The sequence below is a fragment of the Lithobates pipiens genome, unplaced genomic scaffold (genome assembly GCF_037356315.1).
Source record: "Lithobates pipiens isolate NorthernLeopardFrog02 unplaced genomic scaffold, aLitPip1_a1.2 Scaffold_30, whole genome shotgun sequence".
Lineage (NCBI taxonomy): Eukaryota > Metazoa > Chordata > Amphibia > Anura > Ranidae > Lithobates > Lithobates pipiens.
In genome coordinates this window covers 11,437,041-11,455,549 of record NW_027507791.1, presented here as the reverse complement: position 1 = coordinate 11,455,549, position 18,509 = coordinate 11,437,041, and the positions used below count along the sequence as shown (strand labels likewise).

At 43.6% G+C, this 18,509-nt stretch overlaps 1 protein-coding gene across 1 annotated transcript in view; it reads right to left on the bottom strand.

The window, feature by feature from the left end:
• RCOR1 (REST corepressor 1) overlaps nt 1–18,099 on the bottom strand; it is a 46,231-nt gene extending 28,132 nt beyond the window's left edge. The window contains exons 1-5 of the mRNA XM_077465131.1: nt 18,024–18,099; nt 14,689–14,769; nt 11,088–11,140; nt 2,493–2,654; nt 559–677 (exon numbers count right to left, since the gene is read on the bottom strand). Of these exons, the coding sequence (XP_077321257.1) occupies nt 559–677; nt 2,493–2,654; nt 11,088–11,140; nt 14,689–14,769; nt 18,024–18,099 (491 nt within the window). The remainder of the gene's footprint in view (nt 1–558; nt 678–2,492; nt 2,655–11,087; nt 11,141–14,688; nt 14,770–18,023) is intronic.
• Between the last annotated feature and the right edge of the window lie 410 nt (nt 18,100–18,509).

The window sequence follows — 18,509 nt, the reverse complement described above, 5'->3', positions numbered from 1 at the left end:
ACACCCACCACATCTCATCCAATAGAGCACCTTTCTGATGTGCTGAAATGGGAGATTGGCATCATGGATGTGGAGGTGATAAATCTGCAACAACTGTGTGAGGTTATGTCACTATGGACCAAAATCTGAGGAACGTTTTTAAACACCTTGTTGAATCTATGCCACAAAGAATGAAGGCAAAAAGGGAGGGGGTCAAACCCGGTACTAGCAAGGTCTACCATTTCTGAGGGCAATAGATACTCAGACCAATATCTACTTATGAAAGCCAAATAGAGCTCATTTATGGCAGAATCAGACCACTCAGTCGATGCAACAAGTAACTGACAGCCACCAGCATGACAGATAATGTTGGTGGTTACCAACACACTGTTGCTATGGATATTTTCCCCAGGTGAGTTGAAGACCATTGTCATTTACTCCAGCACCCATTAACAAAATATTTCTCCCTCCCAAAAAACAGCTCAGAGAACAGAGAGTACACCAACCTGGGGATAGAACAACATGGGGGGGATTTATAAAGCTATGCTGCCATAGCTCAAGCTTTCATCGGGAACTAACCTTCCTTCCCGCTCACGCTTCTGCTTGCGAGCATGGCGATCCATCACACTGGTCTTAGAGCGAGTCTTCTTCCAAGAATAGTAAAACTTTACTAGGCTGGCAATAGTTTTGTCAGGAAGCTACAAATAAGCAGGAAAAAAGTTTGAGTTGCAGTGAGAGCAGAATTTAGGAGGTGGAACTTAGCAGAACATCATAAATTGACAGCAATGAGCACAATAAAGCAGTACATATACCGGCAATGGGGTATAGGAGGTACTGCAGAGTGCCATTCAGATCCAATCATACAACATTTTGGCAATTCAAAACGATTAAAATGATTCTAAAAGCTTGATTCTCTCTCCCCCCCGATCATACTTGCCTACATTGACTGCAGAGCCAATGGCTCATGCTGCTGTGTCTGAGTCAATGAAGAGGGAGAGAGGCTTTGCTGCAGGGAAGGCGTTTACCTTAAGACCCCATTCACACCTGAGCGTTTTGTAGCCCTACGCCTGAAGCTACAAAACGCTGGAGGGGAAAAAATACATTATTCTCAATGGAGATGGTTCACATCTCCACTCCAAGTCGCCTGAAGCCCTACGCCTGAAGCTCAAACAAGTTCCGGACCCTTTTTTGTCGCGTGAATCGGGCTGATTTGGGCGTTTTCATTCCCATAGAAACGAATGGAAACGCTCGATTCGAGCGTTTAGCGCGACAACGAGCGTTTCTATGGGCGTTTTGACGCTGTATCTGCTCAATGCTTAACATTGGTGACCTTTTGCCCTGCACAAATTCGCGACAAAAAACGCAGCGAATCGCGGTAAAAACGCCGTGAATTGCGGTAAAAAACGCCGCAAAAAACGCTTGAAAAAGCTACGCTCAGGTGTGAATGCAGCCTAAAAGCAGCGCTCCACCCAAAAGGAGAAGTTCCACTTAAAGGACTCTTTCCCCGCTCCTCTTGAGGAGCAGTGGTAGATACCCAATTTTGACAGATATGCACTTCCCACTTCAGTTTGACCGTCACGGAAGTAAAAAACTGAAGTTCTCCTCCCTCCTGCAGTCTTAAGACATTGACAGGTCCCAGAAGACTGCATCCACCACTCATGATGAGCAGCGCGACTCGCACACGCACAGTGGGCAAACAGCTGTGAAGCCACAAGCTGCCACACCCGTGTGCCCATAGTGAAGATGCCAGGGACCGAAGACAGCAAGTGAGACTGACTGGGGTGAGCACATTGCTGGATCGTGGGACAGGCGAGTAGCTGTTTGAAAAATGTCAGCAGCTACAGTTTTTGTAGCTGCCGACTTATTTTTTCCCACAGGTGACTGGAACGTCACTAATGAAGAGAATGCTTTTAGAACCACTTTAACATTAAAGTATCCATCAGGTACACAGTTTATTAGATGGGCTACACCCCTCTATCAGAGGCCCCCACCCCTCCATCAGGTGTCGGTCAGCGTACGGGGGCCCCTCATCCATCAGGTGTCTCCCATCACAGAGATACTGTTGAAATACTCTGGAAATGGTACATTTCTCATCTCTTTATGGACATATACGACGGCTACAATATTTCAGGTCATAGCACAAACTTAAGGAGTCGGACCTCAACAGGAAGAAAAGGTTAGTAACCGGACCTCCTTGAATTCCAATTCAACACCTCTGACCTAGACCGAAACGACCACTTAACCCTTGCAGCACTCCATTGCCAGGGAGAATTTTTACATTATCCAGAGTTCAGCTACACCTAGAGCACAAGCCATTTACATTAAATTGGAATCAATCCTACAATAGTCTTGCAAAAGACCCCACAGACGCAAATAGAACAAAAAAAAAAAGAAGGTCGACAATGCCAGGTGGTGATTACAGGTAATCTTAGGTTTTGAGATAGGACTGCCAGCTCTGATCTGTAATAGGGTACACGTGCCCACTACTGTTCCCAGTAGTGTGCAATTCTTACCATCTGCTGGATCCTGTGGAAGGTTTTCCCATGAAAGCCAAAAGCTTGCTCAAACAAGACTTTGTCCTCCACAGTCCATTCATCTGGAAATGGGGTGAAGTTGGGCAAGTCTGCCAGAGATTTTTCTATGTTATGTTTGTGCCAAAAGAGCATGCCAAGTGCCTGCAAGGGAAGCATGTAATAGTGTAAGCTGGAGCAAGCGTATGAAAGATGCTTCTCAGAATAAACAGCCAATGTTTACATGCAGAGAAACAACAACAAATAGGAAATACAATAAAAGATCACTCCTGCCTTACACTGCAGATTAGACAATCTAGGAACAGCAAGCTTTTTTAATGGATCATCTGTATATATTGTATGCTGTGGAAAAATTGTGTAATAATGATATTTACACCACTGATTAAAAGTTTAAGAACAGGTGTGCCCAACCTGCAGCCCATGGGCCACATGCTGTCCAACACAAAAAAAAAAAATCACTTTAACCACTTTCAGACCGGACCATTTTGCTGGTAAATGACCAGAGGTCTTTTTACACTTTGGCACTGCGCTGCTTTAACTGGTAATTGCGCGGTCATGCAATGTTGTACCCAAACAAAATTTGCGTCCTTTTCTTCCCACAAATAGAGCTTTCTTTTGATGGTATTTGATTGCCTCTGCGATTTTTATTTTTTGCGATATAAACGTAAAAAGACCGCAAATTTTGAAAAAAAATGATATTTTCTACTTTTTGTTATTAGAAAAATCCAATAAACTCAATTTTAGTCATACATTTAGGACAAAATGTATTCAGCCACATGTCTTTGGTAAAAAAAAAGTCAATAATTGTATATTTATTGGTTTGCGCAAAAGTTGTCACATCTACAAACTAAGGTACGTTTTCTGGAATTTACGCAGCTTTTAGTTTACGACTGCCTATCTCATTTCTTGAGGTGCTAAAATGACAGGGCAGTACAAAACCCCCCCAAATGACCCCATTTTGGAAAGTAGACCCCCTAAGGAAATTGATAAGAGGCATGTTGAGCCCATTGAATATTTTATTTTTTTGCCTCAAGCGATTGAATAATGACAAAAAAAAAATTTTTTTTTTTTTTTTACACAAAGTTGTCACTAAATGATATATTGCTCACACATGCTATGGGCGTATGTGAAATGACACCCCAAAATAAATTCTGCTGCTTCTCCTGAGTACGGGGATACCACATATGTGGGACTTTTTGGGAGCCTAGCCGCGTACAGGGCCCCGAAAACCAAGCACCGCCTTCAGGCTTTCTAAGGGCGTAAATTTTTGATTTCACGCCTCACTACCTATTACAGTTTTGAAGGCCATAAAATGCCAAGATGGCACAAAACCCCCACAAATGACCCCATTTTAGAAAGTAGACACCCCAAGCTATTTGCTGAGAGGCATGTTGAGTCCATGGAATATTTTATATTTTGCCACAAGTTGCGGGAAAATTACAAACTTTTTTTTTTTTTTTTTTTTTTTCACAAAGTTGTCACTAAATGATATATTGCTCATGCATGCCATGGGCATATGTGAAATGACACCCCAAAATAAATTCTGCTGCTTCTCCTGAGTACGGGGATACCACATATGTGGGACTTTTTGGGAGCCTAGCCGCGTACGGGGCCCCGAAAACCAAGCACCGCCTTCAGGCTTTCTAAGGGCGTAATTTTTTGAGTTCACTTCTCACTACCTATTACAGTTTTGAAGGCCATAAAATGCCAAGATGGCACAAAACCCCCACAAATGACCCCATTTTAGAAAGTAGACACCCCAAGCTATTTGCTGAGAGGCATGTTGAGTCCATGGAATATTTTATATTTTGCCACAAGTTGCGGGAAAATTACAAACTTTTTTTTTTTTTCACAAAGTTGTCACTAAATGATATATTGCTCACGCATGCCATGGGCATATGTGAAATGACACCCCAAAATAAATTCTGCTGCTTCTCCTGAGTACGGGGATACCACATATGTGGGACTTTTTGGGAGCCTAGCCGCGTACGGGGCCCCAAAAACCAAGCACCGCCTTCAGGCTTTCTAAGGGCGTTACAGTTTTGAAGGCCATAAAATGCCAAGATGGCACAAACCCCCCCCCCCAAATGACCCCATTTTAGAAAGTAGACACCCCTAAATTTAGGGGTACACTAGTGAGACTAGGTAATAAATGGCGGGTGCCCTGAAACTATAAAAAAATAACTAACCAACCAGCGTCACCTGTAACAGTTATATGGTGATCACTGGTGAAAGGGTTAACTAGGGGGCAATCAGGGGGCTTTATGCGGTAGTATATGGGGGTCCCTGGCGCTATAAAAAGCTGCGGCGAACCTAAATACCTACCTGCCTAACTAGCGTCACCTGTGACACTAATACAGCGATCAGAAAAACGATCGCTTATTAGGCTGGGTTCACACTGGAGCGATGCGGGAACGCCACGAATGCGCGGCGGGTTCCCGCATCGCATGCCTCCCGGCGGCAGTTCACACTGCCCTATGCGAACTGCTGGGAGTGTCAGTGAAATGTTAATGACACCCCCAGATCAGTTCGCATATCGCAGTGCGATCTGCAAACTTGGATCGCATGGTGTGAACACCCATGCGATCCGATTCTGCTGCGGACCAAAAAAAGGGTCCCGTGCGAGTTTGCGGCGGGTGCGGCGGGTGCGACACGAATTCAGCCATACTATCTGTATAGCTGAACTCGAATCGCACAGAGATCGGATGTGATTTGCACTGCAGTGCGGTGCGAATCACATCCGTTCTCATAAACCGCTGCAATGTGAACCCAGCCTTAGTGACACTGGCGACGGGGGGTGATCACGGGGTTAAACCTTTATTGGGGGGGTTAGGGGGGTACCTTAGAACTAAAGGGGGCTAACCCTAACTGCCCTAATAGTTATTAGTCACAAATGACACCTGCCGGGTGATCAGGGGGTTAAACCTTTATTAGGTAATAAATGGCGGGTGCCCTGAAACTATAAAAAAATAACTAACCAACCAGCGTCACCTGTAACAGTTATATGGTGATCACTGGTGAAAGGGTTAACTAGGGGGCAATCAGGGGGCTTTATGCGGTAGTATATGGGGGTCCCTAGCGCTATAAAAAGCTGCGGCGAACCTAAATACCTACCTGCCTAACTAGCGTCACCTGTGACACTAATACGGCGATCAGAAAAATGATCGCTTATTAGGCTGGGTTCACACTGGAGCGATGCGGAAACGCCGCGAATCCGCGGCGGGTTCCCGCATCGCATGCCTCCCGGCGGCAGTTCACACTGCCCTATGCGAACTGCTGGGAGTGTCAGTGAAATGTTACTGACACCCCCAGATCAGTTCGCATATCGCAGTGCGATCTGCAAACTCGGATCGCATGGTGTGAACACCCATGCGATCCGATTCTGCTGCGGGCCAAAAAAAGGGTCCCGTGCGAATTTGCGGCGGGTGCGGCGGGTGTGGCGGGTGCGGCGGGTGCGGCGAATGGCTGAACTCGAATCGCACAGAGATCGGATGTGATTTGCACTGCAGTGCGGTGCGAATCACATTCGTTCTCATAAACCGCTGCAATGTGAACCCAGCCTTAGTGACACTGGCGACGGGGGGTGATCACGGGGTTAAACCTTTATTGGGGGGGTTAGGGGGGTACATTAGAACTAAAGGGGGCTAACCCTAACTGCCCTAACAGTTATTACAGTCACAAATGACACCAATGCAAAAAAAAAAAAAAAAAAAAAAAAAATGACATTGGTGTCACTGTGACTGGGGGGCAGGGGTAATTGGGGGGGTGATCGGGGGGTAAAGGGGGGGTGTGAGTGTGCCTGGCATGTTCTACTGTGTGTGGGATGTGTTGGTGCAACTCACTGATCCGCTCTCCTCCGTGTCGGAACGAAAAATACCGACACGGAGGAGAGAATACATCACTTCCTCTCCTGTGTTTACATTACAGGAGAGGAAGTGATGTCACCGGGGATTTCCATTCGTCGGGAGCGATCGCGAGGGGGTGACCATGAATGAATGGCCGTCCCCTCGTCCGGGATCGCTCCCGAACGAAAACCGACCGCCGCAGGCACCGGGCGGGGGCCCGATCGGGCCCCCGACCCGCGGGAGGCAAATCACGTACATCTACGTGCTTATGCCTGCCCGTGCCATTCTGATGACGTACATCGGCGTTAGGCGGTCGGCAAGTGGTTAAGTTAAAAATACCAAAGACTTTACAAACATGTTATACTTACCTCCTCCATGTAATGGTTTTCCACAGAGCAGCCCACATCCTCCTCTTCTCAAGTCCCTTTTCGGTGCCCCTCCCTCCTGTTGAGTGCCCCCACAGAAAGCAGCTTGCTATGGGGGCACCTGAGTCGAGTCTCAGTTCTGCGTGTCCATTCAGATGCTGAGCGGTGGCCCGGCCCAGCCCCCTTTCTCTAGTCATTGGCCGACTTGACTGACAGCAGCGGGGAGCCAATGGCACTGTACTGCTGTCTGTCTCGGACAATAATTGGGGGGGGGGGGGGGGGTGGCATCAAATTACAGATTAGACATTCTTATGTGTCATGTTTATTTCCATCATTTACACTTTCAAAATTACAGAAAACAAAAAAATGGCGTCTGCAAAAGTTTGGGCACCCTGCAGAGTTAATATCTTGTACTGCCCCCTTTGGCAAGTATCACAGCTTGTAAACTCTTTTTGTAGCCAGCCAAGAATCTTTCAATTCTTGTATGAGGTATCTTTGCCCATTCTTCCTTACAAAAGTGTTCCAGTTCTTTGAGATTTCTGGGCTGTCTGTCGCGCACTGCTCTTTTAAAGGTCTAGCCATAGATTTTCAATAATGTTGAGGTCAGGAGATTGTGAAGGCCATGGCAAAACCTTCAGTTTACGCCTCTTGATGTAATCCCCCGTGGATTTTGAGGTGTGTTTAGGATCATTATCCATTTGTAGAAGCCATCCTCTCCAACTTCAGCTTTTTCACAGATGGCATCAAGTTACCATCCAAAATTTGCTGAAATTTTATTGAATCCATTTTTCCTTCTACTCGTGAAATGTTCCCTGTGCCACTGGCTGCAATACAACCCCAAAGCATGATTGATCCACCCCCATGCCTAACAGTTGGACAGAAGTTCTTTTCATTAAATTCTGTGCCCTTTCTTCTCCAAACGTACCTTTGCTCATTCCGGACAAAAAGTTCTATTTTAACCTCATCCAAAATGCCTCAGGCTTGTCTATATGTTCATTTGCAAAGTTCAAACGCTGATTTTTGTGGTGAGGACGTAGAAGAGGTTTTCTTCTGATGACTCTTCCATGAAGATCATATTTGTACAAGTATCTCTTTATAGTGGGGTGGTGTACCACAACTCCAGTGTCTGTCAGATCTTTCTGGAGGGATCGTGCAGTCAAACGTGGGTTTTGAATTGCTTTTCTCACAATCCTGCGAGCTGCTCTGTCTGATATTTTTCTTGGTCTTCCAGATCTTGCTTTAACTTCCACTGTTCCTGGTGACTGCCATTTCTTAATTACATTCTGAACAGAGGATATTGACATCTGAAAACGCTTTGCTATCTTCTTATAGCCTTCTCCAGCTTTGTGAACATCAACTATTTTCAGTTTCAGTTTTCTAGACAACTGCTTAGAAGAACCCATGGTGCTGATTGTTGGGGCAAGGTCGGGTGAGTCTGGCCATTTAAAACCTTTGAGATTGACATCACCTGGTCTTCCCAGACGAATATTGAGAACAATCCATGACACTGGCAGGTCTCAGCTTTGCAAAGGGGGCAGTTTAACATATTATAAGAATGTCTAATCTGTAATTTGATGCCATTTGGAGATCTTTCCATCTTTCCTTGGCTTCGTTATGCAAATTAATGCACTTTTTTACCTGGGGTGCCCAAACTTTCGATCCCCACTGTATCCCTGTTGACGCACTGTATTCTGGAAGGGCGGAGCACTGACTCCTGGGAGCTACCTGGAAGTTTACGTTGCGTTAACACTGGGCATTAGTGGGAGCGAGCGGTGAATGCTGGTAGCTCAGCATTCACCGCATCCAGGAAGTAAATGCTTGTGGGCTTCACATGCCCACAAGCAAGATGGAACTGGCCATGCACAATTTTTTTAAACTGTTTCTGATCTGAAAATGGAGATCGGGGGACATAGCTCACCTAACAAGTGGGTGTAAGATTGTTAGTATGTCTGTGTTAAAAATAAAAACGGGGGGGGGGGATTGGTTGGAGGACCTCCGCTTTAATGCACAGAATGCATAAAGATAAAAATGCCCTCTGCCTTTACAATGACTTTGAATGTTTGATTTTGATTTTGAAATTGGTGCCTTTTCTCAGTTTGAACATGTGAAATAGGTTTTCTTTTTTTTCTTTTTAAGCCATTGCATTCTGTTTTTATACAGATTTTGCACAGCATCCCAACTGTATTTCTAATTGGACATTGTTTACTTTCAAGGCTTATTATATTAGGTTTATTAAAACGTGATATTATAAGGGTAAGGCTCGGTTCACACAGGGGGTGACACGACTTGCCGCGCCGCGACCTGCCGCGACCTCAGCGGCGACTTGCAAATGACTTCTGTATAGAAGTCAATGCAAGTCGCCTGAGGTCGCCCAAAAGTAGTACAGGAACCTTTTTTCTAAGTCGGAGCGACTCGAGTCGCTCCTCTTAGAACGGTTCCGTAGTACAGAACGGGGGCGACTTGTCAGGTCGCGGCACGGCAAGTCATGTCGCATCGCCCTCTGTGTGAACCGAGCCTAAGGGTGGTCCCTTACCTGCTACTTGGAGGTCCCCCACTACCACTGTCTGCTGCTCCTTCCTTTGGATGCTCACTGCCATGTGCTATGGGTGAGGGCACATGTGCGGGTGCACTCCTAAGCCGGGTGTCCATAAGCACACACAAAATCAATAAGCCACGCCCCTGAACCCTTAACAGCAGAAGGAGCCTATAGCTCCTGCTGCTCTGGAGTATCCTGTGAAACCAGCAAGGAGGAGCAGAACAAAGCTGGAGCCAGGACAGCGCTTGATTGGTGAGAGAGAAGCCAGGTAACTGTAGGGTGGGGGCTGAATAGGTAGCTTTTTTTTTTTTAAATCCTAATTAACCTTACAGCTGCATTAATTACTGTGTTTTGTAACTTAATGTTCGAAGATGCTCAACAAGCAAAATTCCATTAATTTCAATGATCCCTGTTAATAATTAAATGCGACTAGGGGCCACTGAAAACAGGTTTGAATGCAGCCCAAGTAGAACTAAAAGGCATAAAGTTTTTTCCACTATGGATAAAGGAAGGGCGATAACCCGTCAGTATTTTTGCCATCTGTGTCCCATAGGGGAAAAAAAGAGAAAAAAAAAAAAAAAAAAAAAACACACACACACATATGGACATGAGAGGAAATCCCAAAAAGAAAAAGTGAGGAAATCCTGGTGTTTCACCAGGGTCACTAGAATTAGTGCCCCCATTGGAAGAAGATTTTCCCTTTTTCACTGTTCTGATGACAACCCGAAATGTTACATTTTCTGCTACTTTCACTTCAATTATAACAGTAAATAGGGCAAGTAGAGAGGGTGAATCTACCCAATAGGGGCACAAACAGCAAAAAAACAAAAAACCTGACATATTCCAAAAAAGGATTTTGCCCTTAGCAATACATTTTTGCTAGAGCAAGAGAGGGCTATAACCCCTGATTTCTCCCCCACCAGTTGTGTCCCATTGTAGAGATTTCCCTTCACTTTCTGTCCAATTTCAAAACTGGAAGCGAGAGGAAATTCATTGGGGACCCCCAGGTCACCAAAACTAGCGACCCCATTGGAAGATTTCCCTCCATTACTATCTATATATAATAAAAACTGACAGGGATTCTAATCCCTCTCCATCCAAAACTGCAGAAAAAAAGTTTTGCCTTTAGTTATAAAAGTAAAAAATAAAATAAAAAACACACTTGATGTTTAGAACCACTTTAAAAACATATAGCTTTTCTTCAGAAATGTTATTTATTGTTACCGGAGAAAAGGCTTTGTAGAAATCTAAAAATTTAAATAAATTTAACATTGACCTAAGAGTTTACTATAAAGGCCCTTTTACACTTGTGCGACTTGCCACTGCAAAGTCGCAGGACAAGTCGTACCCCATGATATCCAATGAGTACCAGTCATATCTGTGTGACTTCAAACGTAGTCCCTGCACTGCTTTGGTCTGACTTTGATGTGACTTGAGGTCCATAGACCTCAAGAATACACAGGCATTGCATCACGTCGTGGCAAAGTCGTGTGACTTTCAGGTCGCATAAGTGTGAAAGGGGCCTAAACCTTTGCACAATTTAAGTAATTTAGTGAATTTGAATATGCATTCAATCATCTCGAAGAAGAGACATCAGTGCGGATGGGATAAAATTAGTGTTTAGCAGGGGAACATTGGAAGTGCTGGATGGCAATGTTGCTCCTAACTCTGCAAGAAGCCAAGATATACAAGAAGGTAAGCTACCCCTTTTATAAAGTTCTTATGGCTGAATTTTGTTATACAAGCTACAGGGTTTACTTTAAAAAGACTAACATACTGTATGTATATGTGCTTTTGTTTTTTAATAAAGGAGGAAGAGAAAGACGAATACCTGCTCCATGTTGTATCCATGCTTCTCTTTTGCAACAGAGATATATTCATCCACTGAAAAGCAGCAACAGAAAAGTTTTAGTTAATAGAAGTACACCAATGGTATGGAGCACATTATGCTGCATTAGTACAGTCAGTGTTCCTTTAACAAGCCCTCAGGGTCCATTAACACACATTTTCCAGATCTCTTCAAAGTATGAAGAGGGAAAGGAGAAGGGCGGGGGCAATTTGCTTCATCTAAAATCGTAATCTTACCTGTAAAAAATTCTGCAGTTAATCATATTTTAATTGTTATGTGGTAGGGGAAACTCGCACATGAATGGTTATCTGGCCCTAAAGAGGGCACACCTTACATTAGCTTCAGAGTTTGCTTCACTCATTGATGGCAATGATTTATTTTGAAGTCAGGCAAGTTCTGTCTAGGACATTACAGCCGGATAGATGGTCAGGAAGACACCCTGAACCCCAGAGATAGCAGAAAGCAAACTGCATACGCAGTCAATTGACGACCTCTGAAAAGGTTCCATGTAATTTTAGCACTGGAGAAGTGAAGCTGCCATACTGCTAGAGGCAACGAAACTGTGTAGCAGGAGAGACCACGACAATCAGTTGTACTATCAAACATAGCTGTCATAGATAAGCAGACTCTAGAAGCTTAAAGAGAAACCGTTTGTTTTTGGCTTTTACTACAGCACAAATACTGTACCTGACTTAAATGTCAGGCACTTACTAATGCCTGGGGTCCAGTACTGGCTCTCACAACCAATTCCAGCCTTGTCAATATTATATTATAAGATAGATATATATAGAAACCAACCTGACTGAGGAACCACAGTGTATGAGAAGCTCACATTTTTGTAAATATTTTATTCTAACTTTTCATGTGACAACACTGAAGTAATGACACTTTGCTTCAATGTAAAGTAGTGAGTGTGCAGCTTGTATAACAGTGTAAATTTGCTGTCCCCTCAAAATAACGCAAAATAACACCAGACCTTAATGTCTAAACCGCTGGCAACGAAAGTGAGTACACCCCTAAGTGCAAATGTCCTAAATTGGGACCAAGTGTCAATATTTTGTGTGGCCACCATTATTTTCCAGCACTGCCTTAACCCTCTTGGGCATGGAGTTCACCAGAGCTTCACAGGTTGTCACTGGAGTCCTCTTCCACTCCTCCATGATGACATCACAGAGCTGGTGGATGTTGGAGCCCTTGCGCTCTTCCACCTTCCGTTTGAGGATGCCCCACAGATGCTCAATAGGGTTTAGGTCTGGAGACATGCTTGGCCAGTCCATCACCTTTACCTTCTTTTAGCAAGGCAATGGTCATCTTGGAGGTGTGTTTAGGGCCGTTATGTTGGAATACTGCCCTGGGGCCCAGTCTCTGAAAGGAGGGGATCATGCTCTGCTTCAGTATGTCACATTACATGTTGCCATTCATGGTTCTCTCAATGAACTGGAGCTCCCCAGTGCCAGCAGCACTCAGGCAACCCCAGACCATGACACTCCCACCACCATGCTTGACTGTAGGCAACACACTTGTCTGTACTCCTCACCTGGTTGCCGCCACACACGCTTGACACCATCTGAACCAAATAAGTTTATCTTGGTCTCATGAGACCCCAGGACATGGTTCCAGTAATCTATGTCCTTAGTCTGCTTGTCTCCAGCAAATGGTTTCCTGTCTTTCTTGTGCATCACCTTTAGAAGAGGCTTCCTTCTGGGACAACAGTCATGTAGACCAATTTGATGCAGTTTACTCGGTATGGTGTGAGCACTGACAGGCTGACCTCCCACCCTTTCAACCTCTGAAGCAATGCTGGCAGCACTCATACATCCATTTCCCAAAGACAACCTCTGGATATAATGCTAAGCATGTGCACTCAACTTCTTTGTTTGACCATGGTGAGGCCTGTTCTGAGTGGAACCTGTGCTGTTAAACCGCTGTATGGTCTTGGCCACCGTGCTGCAGCTCAGTTTCAGAGTCCTGGCAATCTTCTTATAGCCTAGGCCATCTTTATGTAGAGCGACAATTCTTTTTCAGATCCTCAGAGAGTTCTTTACCACGAGGTGTTGAACTTGCAGTGACCAGTATAAGAGAGTGAGAGCGATAACACCAAATTTAACACACCTGCTCCCCATTCATACCCGAGACCTTGTAAACACTAACAAGTCACATGACACCAGGGAGGGAAAATGGCAAATGGGGCTCAATTTGGACATTTACACTTAGGGGTGTACTCACTTGTTTCCAGCAGTTTAGACATTAATGGCTGTGTGTTGAGTTATTTTGAGAGGACAGCAAGTTTACACTGTTATACAAGCTGTACACTCACTACTTTACATTGTAGCAAAGTGTCATTTCTTCATTTGTCACATGAAAAGATATAATAAAATATTTACAAAAATGTGAGGGGTGTTATCTCCCTCTCTCTCCCTCTCATTTATCTATATAATTTTTACTTATACGCACAGTTTTATTTTTAATATATTTGAGATATAGCTCTCTATATCCATCTATACACACACCCCTCATAAAATTATATCAAAACGTTTTCAGTAATTAAATTTCAAAAAGTGAAACTCCTAGATTATATAGATGCGTTACACACAGATTGACACATAAAGCATTTTTATTTCATTTTTATTTTTTTTTGACGATTATGACTTACAGCTAATGAAAACCCAAAATTCAGTATCTTAGAAAATTAGAATATTGCATAAGACCATAAAAAAAAAAAATTTAATACAGAAATTATGGCTTTTACGAAAAAGTATGTCCATGCACAGTATAGTATGCACTCAATACTTGGTTGGGGCTCCTTTTGCATGTATGGCTGTATCAATACGGTGTGGCATGGAGGTGATCAGCCTGCGAAACTGTGCTGAGGTGTTATGGAAGCCCAGATTGCTTTAATAGATAAAACACAGTGGACCAACCCCAGCAGATGACACGGCTCCCCAAATCATCACTGACTATGGAAGTTTCACACTGAACCTCACGTAACTTGGATTCTGTGCCTCTCCACTCTTCCTCCAGACTCTGGGACTTTGCCAAATGAAATGCAACATTTTCCACAATCAGTGATGATTTGGGGAGCCGTGTCATCTGCTGGTGTTGGTCCACTGTATTTTATCAAGTCCAAAGTCAACGCAGTCCTCTACCAGGAAATTCTAGCGCATGCCATGCTTCCACAACCCCTCAGCAGTGCCACAGGCTGATCGCCTCCATGCCACGCCATATTGATGCAGCAATTCATGCAAACGGAGACCAAGTATTGAGTGCATACTATGCTGTATATGGACATACTTTTCAGTGAGCCAAGATTTCTGCATTCATTTTTTTTTTTTTTTTTTTTTTTTTAATTGGCCCCATGTGTGTATATATATATATATATATATATATATATATATATATATATATATATATATATATATATATATATATATATATATATATATATAAATTTTCAAATTTACATATACACACACACACACACACACACCTATAGGGTAAAACATTTGGAAACTACTTATATTTATTATCTCCAAGGTAAAACATTTAAACATTGCGATATTTCTGTAGTTTTCTTCCTACTTACATTTGGCTTCTGACAAGTTCTGGTTAGGAGACCATACTAGCATGCCAAGGTTCTCCCGTTCCTGGCAGGTTTTTGCCACTTCTGCAGAAAACAAACCAAACACACACAAATACATTGGCGTTAATCTTTATGCAAGTGAAGTAGAAAATACAAAAACAATGACTAACTACAATTTAGTACTAACATTTCTAAAAAGACAGCCAGGTTACTAAACTATGCTGACCTAAAACTACAATAGCCAGCTACAGTCATGTGGAAATATAAATGAATCTGGGTGTCAAACACACAAGTCAGTGTTGCCAACTCCTCCCATCTCTGTTGACAAGCATGCTGAGCTAGCATACTATGGAGTGGCTCTGCAGTCCTTGTGACATTTGTTGCCCTGAAGGAAGAAGGAAGAAGAAAGAAGAAGGAAGAAGGAGGAAGAAGAAGGAAGAAGAAGAAAGAAGAAGGAAGAAGAAGAAAGAAGAAGAAAGAAGAAGAAAGAAGAAGAAAGAAGAAGAAGGAAGAAGAAGGAAGAAGAAGGAAGAAGAAGGAAGAAGAAGGAAGAAGAAGGAAGAAGAAGGAAGAAGAAGGAAGAAGAAGGAAGAAGAAGGAAGAAGAAGGAAGAAGAAGGAAGAAGAAGGAAGAAGGAAGAAGAAGAAGGAAGAAGAAGGAAGAAGGAAGAAGAAGGAAGAAGAAGAAGGAAGAAGGAAGAAGGAAGAAGAAGGAAGAAGAAGAAGGAAGAAGAAGAAGAAGAAGAAGGAAGAAGGAGAAGGAGAAGGAAGAAGAAGAAGAAGGAAGAAGAAGAAGAAAGAAGAGGGGGTGTAGAAAATGTTAACCAGTTGCTGCCCAAGACAACTCCGACAAACGGGGGGAAAAAAAAAAAAAAAAGGAAGAAGGAAGAAATTTGCTTTTTCGTTACTAGAAAATTACTTAGAACCCCCAGATATTAATATTTTCTAAAAACAACAGCCCTAGGAGGAAGAAAAAAAAATGGAATTGCAATTTTTTATATGTCACACAATATTATACTTTAACTACTTGCCACCCAGGCCAATTCTGACATTTCTCTCCTACATGTAAAAATCTTTTTTTTGCTAGATAATTACATAGAACCCCCAAACATTGTTTTTTTTTTTTCTTTTTTTAGCAGAGACCCTAGAGAACACTATTTATCTCACACGGTATTTGTGCAGCAATTTCTAAACACGGTAAAACAAAACAAAAAAACACACACACACACACACACACACGATCAAATGGGAATAAAATATGGTTAAATGTAAAAATAATTATATATATATATATATATATCCTCGGTTTCTATGGAAGAAAAAAATAAATAAATAAAAAAAACATACACTATTAGCATGTGCCTCTAGAGGGCAGTGTGAACTTTAGCAGTAGCTCTATAAAGCACTGCGATTTCAAAGCTGCATTATAATCACTGCACCCTGACCCTCTTGAGTTTAAGTGACTGAAAGGAAATGCTTCACATCATTCATAGCCACCAATTATACTCCATCTGTTGTGTCCTCATTTTCTAATAAAAAGTTAAAAACGGGTCAATCCACCATAACTAGGTTTTGTAACTTTTGCTAGATGCTAAAATATGAACCCCCTAAAAGGTTTCTCCATTAGGGTGACACTTATGCCGGCCATTCACTGTTCACATTTTTTCAGGTTCTTGATGAAACTGAAGGAATTTGCTTAGTGGATGGTTTTGTTGGCCACCTCCCCCAACATCCTTTATTTAAAAAAAAAATAATAATAATAAATAAGAGAAGGAGCCAGGCAGAAAACTTAGAATCAAAAAGTGTCTCCATCCATACACAGTGAATCTCAGATATTCAGAGGCTGTTGTATGTTATCGTCCATCCGCTCTAACATGCTAAAAAAAAAATTCTACTTTTTCTTTCACCCCATCTGCTGAGAGAAAAAAAATAAAAATAAAAAGTATATGGCTGGCATTACGGTGGGTAAGCAACTAAGCAGCCAGGACCGATTACCTAAAAAGATTATAGCTTTGAAAGGGATTCTTCTATTTGCCCCGGATCTTCAAAATTAATTTAAAGATCAAAAGATAATGCAATAAGATGAGGAGGAAGTGCAAGTTAGGAAAAGCGGGGACAGCGCAAGACCGCCAGGTATTCAGAGATCCGTATTAGACACAGGAGACCAAGAACAGACGGGAAAGGGGAACACACACTGACCACCCAATATGGAGTAGGTCCCCCTTTTTCTGCCAAAAGAGCCCTGACCCATCGCACCATGGATCCCACTAGACCTCTGAAGGTATGCTGTGGTACCTAGGCACCATCAGTAGCAGGTCCTCCAAGTTGTGATGTGGGGCCTCCATGGATTGGACTTTTTTTTCCAGAACATCCTGCAGATGCTCAATTGGATTGAGATTGGGAGACTTTGAAGGCCAAGTCAACACCTCATACTTGTGTGGTCCAGTCCTGATGCTCATATGACCATTGGACAACAACATGTTAACTTGCTGCCTAATATACCCCAACCCACTTTTAAATGCCATTGTAAAAAGGTATTCTGTTAACGTGTCAGTGGTTATCACCCCCAACTACCCACCTTAAGCTACGATGGCAGCCAAATGTGGCGGTACATATAGCGTGGCAAAAATGATATCCCATTATTGTACCGCCACCAAAACTTGATACGTTCACATTAACGGGGCTGCGCCACAACTGCATACAAGTCATGCAATGCAAAAGGTTTTTCAGAATAAAAAACCTGGAATGGTGCCAACACATTGCCTCCCAGCTGCCTTCTGAAAAGCGATCCACTAAGAGGAGGCAAGGACTCCTGCAAGTGTGAACAAGCCCCATCCCTCTGTCCTTAAAATTAAATGTTCATAAACCTGGGCACGTCCAAGATGGCGACCGGAGTGGAAGCATGGTTGAGGAGCTCCAGTAGCCTGCCTGCCAATTATCCCTTTTCTCTCCAGACTTGCTTGCCTTTGGACCTACAGAAGTGCAGCTGAGAATTCCCAGGACTGGTATGCCCAGTAAGCGAAAAGCGATAGTGCACAAGAAATCATTCCCGACCCGCATTCCACCTCGTGGCGGAAAAGCCGGGCCCAGCCAACTCTCCAACATGGCGTCCCAAACTGAGGAAGTGGACCCAGCGATCCAAGACCAAGATCACTTCACCATCCTAATGCAGGCAATAAATACCCACCAAAACCACACTAACGGGAAACAGACACTATATAGCTGGAGATGGGTCTCATTCAGAAAGACATGGACAAATTCAGGGCCAGACTGACGGAGGTCAAGCACCGGGTGGGGGACACTGAAGACTTACTGAGCCCACACATCATCCCTTCACACCCTCACTACTAAGGTCAAAGCCCTTGAATATCATGCTGAGGACGCCGAGAACCAAAACCGGAGGAACAACCTCCATATCATCGGTCTGAGGAACCTGGCCCCGCTGCCTTCATTGAGCACCTCCTCCGCCAGCTGTTCCCCTAGACGACATTCTCCCCTTTCTTCGTAGTGGAGCGTGCCCACAGGATGCCAGCTGCCCGAGGTGCCCCAGCACACACGTTCATCCTCCAACTCCTGAACTTCCATGGCAGGGACACAGTTCTATGGAAGAGCAGGAAGATTGAGGCTCTATGTTTTGAGGGAGCACGCCTAATGATCTTCCCAGACTTCTCCGTGGAGACGCAAATCATTCAACCATGTGAAACTTGCTCTGCAGCAAAAAGGCCTGAAATACAGCATGCTCTTTCCTGCCCGACTACGGGTTCAAGATGGGGAAACCCACCCCTTTTTACAGCCCCTGAAGATGCTGCCAATTGGCTGGAGTCC